Source organism: Astatotilapia calliptera, chromosome 22 (genome assembly GCF_900246225.1).
Source record: "Astatotilapia calliptera chromosome 22, fAstCal1.2, whole genome shotgun sequence".
NCBI lineage: Eukaryota > Metazoa > Chordata > Actinopteri > Cichliformes > Cichlidae > Astatotilapia > Astatotilapia calliptera.
Window position 1 is genome coordinate 10,837,256 of NC_039322.1, and position 12,429 is coordinate 10,849,684.

Below are 12,429 nucleotides of genomic sequence, written 5' to 3' on the forward strand. Positions count from 1 at the left end.
GGAATGGCTACATCCAGATGAACAGTCAATCTTTTGGGATTTACTTACCTGGATGACTGAGCATGCATCAAGACATAACTTCTTCTTTGTTTTTAATGCAGGGTTTTGTTTTGTTTCTTTACTTTGTTCATTGACTAAACTTCTGTATTCTGTGCAGAATATCTGTTTTACTGCACTTATGATGTAGCGCAGGAAATGAGTGAATACACAATAGAAAAGATGTAATTAGTATTAACAGTTAGCATTTTAAAGTCCATGAAATCTGTTGAACAAATACTAAAAGGTGTTTGTGCTCTTAATTACCTTTTGAGAAATTGATTTTAATTTTTTCCTGTGAATGCTTGTGACGTTTTAGATAATTGGCTGGAGAGTTGCTGTTGGAACAAAAAAAACCTGATAAACTACATTCCTGCATGTTCCTTTTAAGTCAAGCCATTGTTTAAATGTTGCAAATTGTTTTCTCTAAATTCACCTAACACACGCACACGTAACTCGGACCTAACCTAGTTATTTTAAGAAGACTTGTGTGAATGATGAATAATTTTTGGAAAGCGACAATTGTCTTGGGTGCCTTCATCGCAGCAGGTAAGTTACAGAAAGCATCAAAATTAAGAGGTTGGGGGGTTTTTTTTAGCAAGTGGTGGATTCCCAAACTGCTTTTAAAATACCCGTAACATCACAGCATAATATTTCAGTTTTTATTTTGGATGTTGGACCAGAGACCACCAGCAGTCCCAGGAAATTCAAAACATCCCAGATTTTAGAATTAAAGTAAGAAAATAGATGACTTATATTGACTATGAGTGTTATGATGATTTCTGATATGAGGTTCAGTTCTACGGTGGTGATCGCAGGGGATGATCGTTCAGCTCTTTAATGGCAGATTTAGCGTGTGTGTGGGTATGTGTGTGTGTGTGTGTGTGTGTGTGTGTGTGTGTGTGTGTGTGTGTGTGTGTGTGTGTGTGTGTGGTTCAGTCTTATGGACGCACACTCTCATTGAACCCACATAAACTGCTCCCGAGCATAACTTGTGATTCACACTGCCTCCCTGAACACCATTTTTCATCCCAGTCAAACATTACTCACAAAACGGTCGCGCCCTCTAGTGGCGAGGCAGAAAACTGCATCACAGCCCTGCCTTCAGAACAATGAGATAATTATAATTATATGATTATTAGGGTCACATTAAGAAAGAAAATATGCCCTGTGTAGATGAGTCACGAAACAAATTAATCAGCTGTCTTATCGTGTCTCGTGATTCAGCATACATCCTCTTTACTGCACTGATATCTGCACATCTGTCCACTGACCAGCCCTTCCAAGTTTGTGTGGTTTTTCTTTCCTTCTGACCAGATCTGGCTTTCTGCGTCATCCCTTGAGCATAAATGTACTTGTCAACACGTTGTTTCTATGTCCTAAAAGACAAATATTTCACATTGTAACTAACACTTATTCTGAAGTACGATTCCACCATCTCATATACACTTTCAGTTTGTCTTGAAACCTCTGTAATCTCCGTCTACGTTTTTCTCAAAATAGAATTTCAGGTTTAATCTCAAAATTTCTACTTTATTCTCAACAATATTTTTTGTTGTAGATGACTGAGATACACGGGCTGAGATAAGAGAACTGTAAGTGACCCAACTTAAAAGTACCTGAACTTTTAGGTTGCGGCTATAAGGAAATGATTGTTCCTGAACATCGATGTTCAGGGGAGGGAAAAAAGCCAGAAATCAGCTTTGGTCCTGTGGACTTTACAGTTGATTCCTTAAAAAGTTCCTCATCATTTCTCAACGAGGAAACATATCTTCTAATCATTTAAGACTAAAAACGCAAAATAAAAATTTAATAATTAAATAACAAACAAGTAATAATAATAATAATAATAATCATCATCATTTCTTATACAGAACTTTTTAAACAAAGTTATAAAAGCGCTTTACAGAAAGACATTTAAAAAATAAAATAAAATCACAGAAAAGGTTGGGCTTTTAAAAAGTAATTATTAAAAAGTCTTTTTGTTAAAGAAAATTTTAAGAAGAGACTTTAAAAGTGATAAAGTAGTTAAAGTAGTTGAATTCTTAGATTGCACAAAGACAACATAAGTTTAAAAACTACTCCATTATGGCATTCTGAATGAAGCCACTTATGGGTCTATTTTGCTCTCAGTTGTCTGATCTTTTACTTAACTGTATTTCTTTCATTGTGGAACCTTTTACTTGTAAAATACATTTTTTTGTGATGTATTTTTTAATTTGTTTTTGGGGAAATGCTTCCTCCACTATTAACAGAGGCAAAGAGATGAAACTGTGGACTGACTGAAACCTGATCCCTCTGCTGTTTTCCCCCCACTTCACAGCACAATGCCTGACCTGTCGTCAGTGTCCCATTGGCATCTTTGGAACATGCTTCCTATCAAAAGATGTCACTTGTACTAATACAAATCAGAGCTGCTTCACAGGAGATGCACGTAAGGAAACTTTTTTTCCTCTATTGTGAAGATATTCAGACAGAGAAAGCTCAGAACTGAGGAAACACATAAGGAAAAACAGAAATACTTTCCGTCTTTGTTCGAATGACAAAGGTTGATTGAACAAAATCAAATATTTCAGGTGAAATTATTACATTAAAAATTTAGGGTTGCCTGTCAAATACTAAAGCTCAGTACAAAACAGAGATACATCTTTGGGTGTTCAGCAGCTCCGTGTTAAAAAAAACAAAACCAAAAAACTTTAGCCAAAGAAAATTTTAGTCAGATCAGAAAACTTGACGTCGTATGGAAGCTTGTTTCCACCACTGAATAACCTGAATAACTTATTGCTATCAAAAAGGCACAAAAATTGGAGTAATTATCTGTAAATTTTAACAAAATTACTGTGGCGGAAACAAACGTCCATACCAGGAACTATTTGAAAATATTAACACAGTTACCATTTCAAGAGGCAGATGTCATAGTCACTTGCCAATAATTATTTAAATGCCTCCAAGCAACTTATGCATTCCTTTTGTTCACACCCAGAGTTCATACCGCCTGAAAGGAACTGGAAGATTGGCAGTTTCCATCCCCTGGCTCCTTTAGTCACAGTGTATAGGCTACTTGAGCCCCGAAGTTGTCCCCGATGTATCCATCGGAATTTGAGTGTGTAAATGTTTGATGTGCTTAGATACAACTTTGGTAAGACTCAAAACTAAAGGGACCTTGATGATAACATAACAAACCTTAACTAAAAATAACACAAGAAATAAAAAATACAATATAAAATGCTGTGTCACTGGTTCAGCCCCCTGACAAAATGCTACCATGGGACAGTCTGAACCTTTGAAACAGTCTACATTAATTAAACAAACTAGGTTCCCTTTAAAGTTATAAGGTTTCAGGCTGTGGAAGACAGAAGGTTCAGCTGATAATCAGCCGGTATTAACTGAAAGTTTTGCACTTTTATTTTAAAAAACGTTTCCCAGAAGGTTTATGAAACAGAACAGCAGGTGCTGTTTTAGGGAGCAGATAAAACTGCGCTACATATTTACTCATCATCTGCTTCCGGTCCTTGCAGTGTTCAGCGCTGCTGGGGGGCTGAAGCTGCACACCCGCGGCTGCCTGGAGTCGGATCTGTGCGGGGCGTCGGTGAACGGCTCCATCCTCAGTGTGGCCTACAGCACCTCTTTCCAGTGTTGTAACACAGACGTGTGTAACGGAGCCACTTCCATCCAGCTCCCACTCACTGTGGCTCTCTTTGCTGCTCTCCTGGCCTCCCTGTGGAGCTTCTGGGAGATGTAGTTCTTTGTGATATGCCTCAATACTCAAACTGCTTGAATCCATAGTTAATCAGTATATTATCTCCTGTGATTTATCCTGTTTGCTTTGAAATCAAACAATAATTGAAATGAAATTTAATAAATAAATAGCATCAGTGTGGCTTCTTTCTCTGGTCTTCTGATTAAAATTTGCATACTTATAATAGAATTTAAGGAGCCTGGATTATTCAGAAGTTTTTTTTCTTATAAAAATGCCTACAGACAATACTAATTAGATCTTAAACTTTACATTGAGTTCGCTATAAGATGTTTTTTTTTAGGTGAAATCTTTACTAAATAAAATAATGTGCTAAAAAAACAGCAGGAACATTTCCAAATATTGAAAATATTTGAATTTTTTAAATCTAAAAAGAGATCCTGCACAACTTCAGTGACAACTCCATATTAATGGTCTTTAAAAAATACATTTACTGCTGTTAAGTATAACAATCTTACTCCAGGTTCTTTTTAATTTTCTTTGTTTTGTTTTCTGTTGCCTGTTAAATCTGTTAATTTATAATAGGGAAACACATCGCTACATCCAGTCTTGCGAAGTGTGGTACACTGTAAAAAATCAAACTTGCAGTTGTTGAGCTTACAGTCATTTCTTTCACAATTCAACAATAAAAGTTCAGTTGGCCCATAAACTCAAATACATTAAGGGTTTCAACTAATCATTTAACGTTTTGGAGCAAAAGTTGGTCTCAGATTAAATTTATTGCTGGCAAAATGAATGAATTCAAGTTTTACATGAGTTGAAGCTGTTGGCGCCTTTCTGTGCCTGAGTACGCATGCGCATCTCATATTTTTGGATGCTACGGGGTCTACTTTGCGCTTTTGCAAGGACTGAAAGCCACCTGCCCGTCTGCCTTAATGAGAACGTGAGGCTAGGAGCTGGATAGATCGTTCATCTCAAGTTTCTAAAGGCAAGTAATGTTTCTTTTATTATATCAGACAGTATATGTTTGAACAGTCTCAATTTGTCTGTTAGAAATATCACAACTGAAGTTCTTCGTATTTTTCCGAAACTTAGCATAGCATTACTTTCTTGGCTAAGAAGCCTTGTGGCTTATGGGTATGTGTTTACTATATCATTTAAGATTCCATGTCACAAACCAATGAAAATCCGACAAACTTCGCTACTAAAGAGGCGCGCTCATATCTGACAAGCCTCCGCGACACCCCCTATGCGTATTTCATGAAGTGCAGTCTGTGGCCGCCATACCACCGAACGAAACAAAATAGGCTGGCTCACTCATGACCAACGGCAGCAACCCCCCGCCGCTATTTAAATAAAATAAAATAAAGTTCGGGGGCGCCTGCTGCCATGTTGTTTAATTTGTTCGAATCACATCTAGCCAATAAAATGTGTGCTTTAGTTTCTGTGTGAACGGGGTGGTGGAGTCCTCATGGCCAGCGAGCTCCACTAAATGAAATATGAGATGTGACAATATAGTTTATATCGATGTAGTCTACATTATCATTATACTCGTGGAGCCGCAAGTTTGCCTCTCTTTCGTCCACTTTTGTCTCTACGCTGTGTTACTCCGCCTCTCTCCTTCACTGAACACAACTCCCCCTCCCCCATCGCTTCACCTGCAGGCAACGACAAGATGGACACGGCAGCTATCAAAGAGGAGCTGGTCGGTAAAAAGAAAACATTTGAAGATGACTATTTTAGTGCTGTCAGCGTAAAGTTAATGCCATAACTGCATTAACGGGGCAAATCTCCGTTAACTAGTTACCGCGGATCACCCCGTGCGTGGGGCTGGGTGGCGTTAGTGAGCTAACCGGGCTAACGCGTTGACGCACGGCCTAAAATCCTTTCATCTCAAAAATCGACAGTCTGCCTTATGTATGAATTCTGGTTGTGCTTACTGACCTCGAACCAATTTTATGTGGTACACAGCTTAAAAAAATATGTCAAAAAATGTTTTGGTACGACTTTGGTAAGCTATGAAGCTGCACTGCTTGATGGATTGTTGGAGCATTACGGCTACCGAGGAGCCTCGCAGAGTGATACGTACTCTGCTTCAACGTAATATTACCATATTATGTGTGTAAGGACCATAAATGGCACCTGTAAGAGACACGGTTACAAAGAGAATTTCAAACTCCAGGCTGTCAGTTGCGCAGTAGAACTTGGAAACAGAGCAGCTGCAAAATCTGTCTTTGTTATTATGCTCAGCATCTTTTATTTTACATTTTGACTGCACAATTGTGAGCTTTTTGTTATGCACAAAACAACATTGTTTTGGTTTATTTATGGAGCACCATTAATAAATGCACTGATAATTTAAACAGATGCTTCAGGAGTTTTATCCCACTCATACTCTCAATCCAATGTTTGTCATTCTAAGTTGTAAAACCAATCACACAAAATTATCCTTGGCTTACATAATACATCCCAGTATACTGTTGGTGCATTCCATGTAGAATACAATTTGTTAATAATAAATTAAATAAATTAAACATTTGATGTAATGTATGTTTTGTAAATTATTTGTTTTACTGTGTTTCACATGGCATTTTACAAGGCAGAATCAGCTCACTTTAGTGAGCCAAAAAAATTCTTAAGTAATGTCAGGAAGCTGGTATTTTATTTTAAAACTAATTGCTATTTTTATTTATTTAGAGAATTAAAAGCCAACTCCAGACCACTGCTTGTCCTGATTTATGAGGGACTGATGAGGAGTTGGTAAGGAGAGGAATCAGAACAGGAGTGCCTGCCCCCCGCCCCAAACACATTATCAGGTAATGTAACTTTGGTAATTTGAGATTAATTCAGGTTTCTTTTGAATTGTTGACACTGTCCTCTCCTCTCTTCTCATTATAGCTTTTGTATGCAGTGCCAGTTCTGCTCTTTTGTCTGTTCAAGCCAAGAAGTACTCTTAAGACATCACCAGCTACGACATAGAAGAGGATTTCATTTGCCCTGTGTTTACAGTGACTGCGTCTGTTCGTTCAGGACACGAGGGGCATTGAAGTCTCACCTCAGCAGATCACACAACAGGGCTAAGAAAAGGCAGGAGATCTCAACATTTTTTTGTGATTTTTGTGAATTTAAGGAAAACTGCTCACAGCATACATTTATTTCACATATTTTAAGGCACTTAAAAAAATCAGACTGTATCCTGTCCTTTCCAAAAATGTGACTATGCTACCAACAATTTAACAACCTTTACGTCACACACAAGCAGAAAGCACAAAAACTCAAAAGATATAAAAAACTGTATTAGACTGATTTCTCATGCAAATGCATGTCCTAGTGAAAGTAGCTCCCCTGATAAATCCTTAAATACCTCTCAGGAGCCAGAGACATTACCAAGTGGTTCAGGTGTAGCATCAAGTGATAAAGAGGACAATGAGTTTGTAGATTACCAATGTCTTGAACATAAAATAGCTAGACTTTTTCTATGCATGCAAACATTGTTACATGTTTCTAAAAGTGCTTTGCAGAGAATTATTGAGGAAATTAGTGACATTTTAAAATTTTCTCAGGTTCATTCATTTCAAAGAATCAAACAGGTGCTTGCTTAACAGAACATTGAGGCAGATGATGATGTAATTAAAAATATAAATGATGCACTTTTCAAAACCAACCCATTAATTATCTCAACAGAACCAAAAGGTGAAGAAGAGGGATAAGAACATGGCACTCATCACCCAAAAGATGGACATCACATTCTCTCTCAGGAGGAAAGAAGTTGTGGAGATGCAGCCCTTGGTCAAGGAAATGCAGCTCAGATGGCCAGCTCTCTTCTTGAAAGAACAGGTAAGATAATCTCTTAAATATTTAAAGGAAAACTTCCGTTTTTTTCTTCTTCCCTTTTTCCCCAGTGTGGTCTTATTTCTAAAATTGAAAACGTTCATTTATTCACCCAGAAAAATTTCAAGGCATTTGGAGTTGTTAGAAAGAAATTTTAATCCCAATGTTACGAGTCAGTCGTTTTGCAAGAGAGAGCTGAGCCACGGTTATGGGGAAAGGATTCACTGAGACAACTAAGAAATGCCTGAATTAAGCCAAAAACCACTCTGGAGGGATTTTAATCTAAGGAAATAACATTAAAATGTGTTTAAAAGCTCCAAAAAGTTGATTTTACATGATATAGGACCTTTACAATTCCTTCTGAACAACTCCAAATGCCTCGAAACTTGTCTGGGTGAGTAAATGAACGTGAGCTCCATTTCTTGTGCCCTTGAGAAGCATCTGTTTGTATCACTCCAATATCTTGTAGAAAAGGTTGAAGGCTACCGTTGAGCTAACAATGCAGAACAATAAAATATAAAAAAATACTTGGCTCTAAAAATATGAACTCTATTGAAGTGAAATCTATTTACTTGTCAACTTGCTGTGTATAATAACGGATTGCTTTTATTTCGCTCTTCTCTGGGCACCCAAAGCGCTTTATAATTCCACTACTCACTCACTCACTCTCACATTCACACATCGGTGCAGGGAAACCACAGTTGTAGCCACAGCTGCCCTGGGGTAGACTGACAGAAGTGACGCTGCCATATCGCGCCACTGGCCCCTCTGGCCAACACCAGTAAGCGGTGGGGTAAAGGGTCTTGCCCAAGGACACAACGACCAGGACAGAGAGAGCTGGGGATAGAACCAGCATCCTTCCGGTTACAGATGAGCTTCCCAACCCCCTGAACCACGGTCGCCGCAATGACTTGTCTTCACTGGGCATCTAGAATCTTTTGGTGCTGACCCTTAGCGGGCAACAGCCATGAAACTCACAGAACAGGATTGAGAAAGTCACTTACGTGTTATGAAAGTATACAAATTTGACCACAGGATGTTATTCTTACTTCATTTCTACATAACTATAAAATTAATGGAATTTTTTCAATGAATTTAAAATACAATTTATTGATTTATTTCTTTTCTGCAATACATCCTGTAACAATTGAAACCATTATTTTGTCTTATCAACATTTGATTAGGTATTCTATAGACTTACTGTAAAATCTGCTGATCAGATTTTTCTTGTTTTTTGTTTTTTTTTAATACGTCAGTTATAATTTGTACCACCACTACCACTAAAAGAAAAAAAAAAATCCAATCAAGGCCTGACCAATAGATCAACCGAGACTAACTAAATGTTTTGAAATTAAGCTCTTTTAACCAAATTTGAAAACAATGTGATTTTTATATAATGTACCTTTAAAAGTTTTCTTCTATATTTTTTTTTGTTGCTTTGTAGATTTGTGCGGAATTCTCACGCATTACCACCAAGGATCTCATGGGGACCTTCATGACTGCCCTCGACACTTACTCACTTCGGCTGATTAAGCTGTATCGAATTAGAAAAGCTGCTTTCCGCAATGACATGGATTCCCTGTTGCAGAAGTTTGATGAACAGGTAATATATAAAAATGTATTTGTGTCTGGTTTATGAGGAACCTGAAGTTCCCACTGTAACGAAAGATACTTTATTAAATATTTACTAAATTGATGTAAAAATTGTTAGTTTTCAAAAAGTGTGTCCTGAATGGGATTACAAGCTAACAAGCAGCGCTGTTTGGCAGATTGCAGGTAATGACAGACAGTTCAACTCTCATCCCACTCATGGCACTTTTTGTTATAAATGTTGTAATAAGTGTGCTACATTTGTTGCACATCAAAATTACTTAAAAAATAAATAAATTAAAAAAACTGACAAAAACATGACCAATTATCTGTAATAACTCATTTCAACATCTTATTTCTTAAGGCTGTATTTTGAGCAACAACACTTAATGTGTTTTAAAAACAAAATGGTAGGTTTATAAATGAGACTGAGTCTTATTTGATTTCCTTGTTTTAGGTCTCAAACATAGTCCAGCATCGACGAACCATCAGTTTGGAAGGGTTACCGATATTTGTTCGCGACGACGAGACCAAACTCTTCTTAACATGTCTGGTGAGTATGCAAATCTACTCAATCTTCAGTTTTGGTTTTCAGAGACTTATATGTACTGTTGTTTTTTATTTTGCATAGGATACAGATCCAGTTGAGAGGGCAACCCGAGGTGTTACGGTGGGCATCCTCACTGTTCTGGAGGACTACGTGGGACCCAACTCGCAGTCCACAGTGGTCAACACTGCCATTGTTTTGGAAGAGGACATTATTCTTGATGATCTGCCAGACCTTCCCACTGCCTTTGCCTACTTGTTTGGCCTACTTTATGGGCTCAACATGGAGTTTCCCAAAGAACTCAAGTACACATTTGAAGCTGTGCAACACATTTTTATGGAGTTGACATCTACCTATTCCCAGAGGATAAGAAGCTTCAAAACCAAGCTCTTAACCAAAGTCTAACCTATTTGACAACATGTTCAACTCAAATGCAACTTGTGTAAAACAGAATGGCAATTTGTTTTGATTTACTGTTTTTGGGTTTCGTGGCAAGTTGCTCTGAAAAAAGTTAATTTCTGTCTTTAAGAAAACGGTAAGGTGCAGAAAGTTCTGAATCAATGTCTTCTGTTCTAACTTTACTTAATGTAGCTTGCATGGCTGATTGCAGATTTCATGTATAACATGTTATTATAAAATGTTGAAAGGTTTTATTCTAACTTGAGCTGTTTTAAAAAATTTTATAATCTGGTTTTAGGTACATTTGTATTAGTTTTATAACAAATGTGGCGCGATACTGAACTTCACAGGAAATTGGAGTGTTGATACCATTACTATTAAAAGACAAGTGGTGGAAAAATTTGTTTGAAAGTTGTTTGCTGTATGGAAACCAGATAGAAGTTGTTCACATCCTGCCATCTGATGTTTTGAATCCGTTTGTTAGTGACTATCTATCAAGATAGGTTTGATATTCTGTCTGACAACACCACCTTTAAAATTGGATGAGTAACATTTGTTACAAAAATTTGACTTTTTTTGTGTTTTTGGAAGGACTTTATTTGTGGCTGAATGTTGTCAGTATGTTAAAAATGGCTGATCTCAAAAGTCAACATTGTCAGTGGTGCAGTTGTGTTTGAACACAAAGTTATTTGAAAATCAACTGTGTAAACATTCATTGGTACAACAGGGAGCACCTCATGAAAACTATGAAAGATACTTTTTCTAAACTTTAGGAAATTGATTGGCAAAACAAAAAAAATATGTTGTGTAAACTTTAGGAAATACGTTGCCAAAACTAAAACTAATACCTTGTGTAAACTTTAGGAAATACGTTGCCAAAACTAAAACTAATACCTTGTGTAAACTTTAGGAAATACGTTGCCGAAACTAAAACTAATACCTTGTGTAAACTTTAGGAAATACGTTGCCAAAACTAAAACTAATACCTTGTGTAAACTTTAGGAAATGCGTTGCAAAAACAATAAAATATGAGTTGAGAAAAAGGACAATTATTAATTTTGTCAACACAAAAACATTAGCTAAAGCAACTTATCACCTAAACTTGAAATTATAAGTTATCCATCAGAACCTAAAAACGTAAATGCAGTCGGTTGCCTTGAGTTTTTAAGTTTTAGCAACGTTTTTTTTTTTTACAGTGTATGGAAAAAAAAATCCAGTGCCAAATTTGTTGACCTTTTATCCATGTCGTCTGTTTAACCGATAAAAATCATGAATAATGGTGGTGGTACAATCCCATCATAGGAAATTTGAAAACGCAGCTGTTTCGTCCACACGTAAACGGCGTTTCGAATCAACGAAAATGGAGATTTTTTTTAAAACTCTTTTTTTTTTGCGTTTACGTGTGGACGAGGAATACAGAGTTCGTCACGCAACGTCAAAGGTATGTGCCTTTTTTCACGTCACGCTGAGCGCCACGTTATTGTTTACATGAGATGAATTGCAGAATGGCAGATAGAGACATAATACTGTTAATCTGACTATCTTCAGTTTTTACACGCTTACAATACACACGCAGTTACATTTAGAAAGGCAGAGGCATCAAGGTGATTATTTTACGTGTAGTTGTTTTTCCCCCCCATGTGTAATAATATTCAACATTGCTGTCAATACATTTTTCAAAAAATGCTTCTCTGTGCAAAATGGGTTTAAGAACATAAACAGCTGTGGGAGACTGTTTGTCCGGGATTTGAACAGCCCAGCGCTGCTCCCGACACAGGGAAAACCAATTCTGCAGGTGAAACCAAAGGGAAGATATGCTTCACCATATTTTCTAGTCTTTGGCTTAGAATGAAGTTGGTTTGGAAACATATTCAGCTATGCTTCATCTCCTGCTTTGCGTTTCTGTGGGCGCCCCGTGCTGGCAGTGTCCAAGCGTTTTGGTTCCCCCCCCCCCCTTTCATACCGCCCCCACACTTTGGGATGGTCTGGGTTAGAAGAAGTTAATCCATTCACGCATGGGTCACTTATGCATAAACTACAAAATAGTAAAGTTAGCATCTCAACTGTTGACTAATCATGAATGGGTGAAGGCTTTCTTAAGGATCATATAAACAGTGTGAATCAGCAGGTTTTTCTCTTTTGGGCTTGGAGTGTTTCTTTTGTAAGGATGACCTGTGCTGTGGCATCCTAATCTCTCAGAAATAACCAGATACAGTTTAGAGCAGAGTACTGTTTTTGGTTTTGTTTTCCCCACAGATGGTTTTACATCCCCACCTGACTTTCCATGACTCATGAATGCCGACCAGTGAATTGCAAGAAAGTCTACAGC

At 37.4% G+C, this 12,429-nt stretch overlaps 2 protein-coding genes across 2 annotated transcripts; both read left to right on the forward strand.

Annotated features, from left to right (window-relative positions):
* Window positions 1-271: 271 nt before the first annotated feature.
* LOC113014147 (sperm acrosome membrane-associated protein 4-like) lies at window positions 272-3,916 on the forward strand. The gene is made up of 3 exons (XM_026155473.1): window positions 272-585; window positions 2,360-2,470; window positions 3,555-3,916. Exons 1-3 carry the CDS (start codon window positions 531-533, stop codon window positions 3,776-3,778), a joined length of 390 nt encoding a protein of 129 aa, XP_026011258.1. The 5' UTR covers window positions 272-530; the 3' UTR covers window positions 3,779-3,916.
* Window positions 3,917-5,408: 1,492 nt separating this feature from the next.
* LOC113014145 (uncharacterized) lies at window positions 5,409-10,500 on the forward strand. The gene is made up of 7 exons (XM_026155471.1): window positions 5,409-5,438; window positions 6,431-6,549; window positions 6,632-6,820; window positions 7,418-7,570; window positions 9,009-9,167; window positions 9,612-9,707; window positions 9,786-10,500. Exons 4-7 carry the CDS (start codon window positions 7,448-7,450, stop codon window positions 10,104-10,106), a joined length of 699 nt encoding a protein of 232 aa, XP_026011256.1. The 5' UTR covers window positions 5,409-5,438; window positions 6,431-6,549; window positions 6,632-6,820; window positions 7,418-7,447; the 3' UTR covers window positions 10,107-10,500.
* The last annotated feature ends 1,929 nt before the right edge of the window (window positions 10,501-12,429 follow it).

Bases quoted from the DNA above. Each gene is read 5' to 3' on its own strand.
- LOC113014147 (XM_026155473.1), top strand. From the start codon at position 531: ATGATGAATAATTTTTGGAAAGCGACAATTGTCTTGGGTGCCTTCATC. The intron at 586-2,359 runs GTAAGTTACAGA...CCCACTTCACAG, and splicing joins GGGTGCCTTCATCGCAGCAG to CACAATGCCTGACCTGTCGT. The intron at 2,471-3,554 runs GTAAGGAAACTT...CGGTCCTTGCAG, and splicing joins CTGCTTCACAGGAGATGCAC to TGTTCAGCGCTGCTGGGGGG.
- LOC113014145 (XM_026155471.1), top strand. From the start codon at position 7,448: ATGGCACTCATCACCCAAAAGATGGACATCACATTCTCTCTCAGGAGG. The intron at 7,571-9,008 runs GTAAGATAATCT...GTTGCTTTGTAG, and splicing joins CTCTCTTCTTGAAAGAACAG to ATTTGTGCGGAATTCTCACG. The intron at 9,708-9,785 runs GTGAGTATGCAA...TATTTTGCATAG, and splicing joins AACTCTTCTTAACATGTCTG to GATACAGATCCAGTTGAGAG.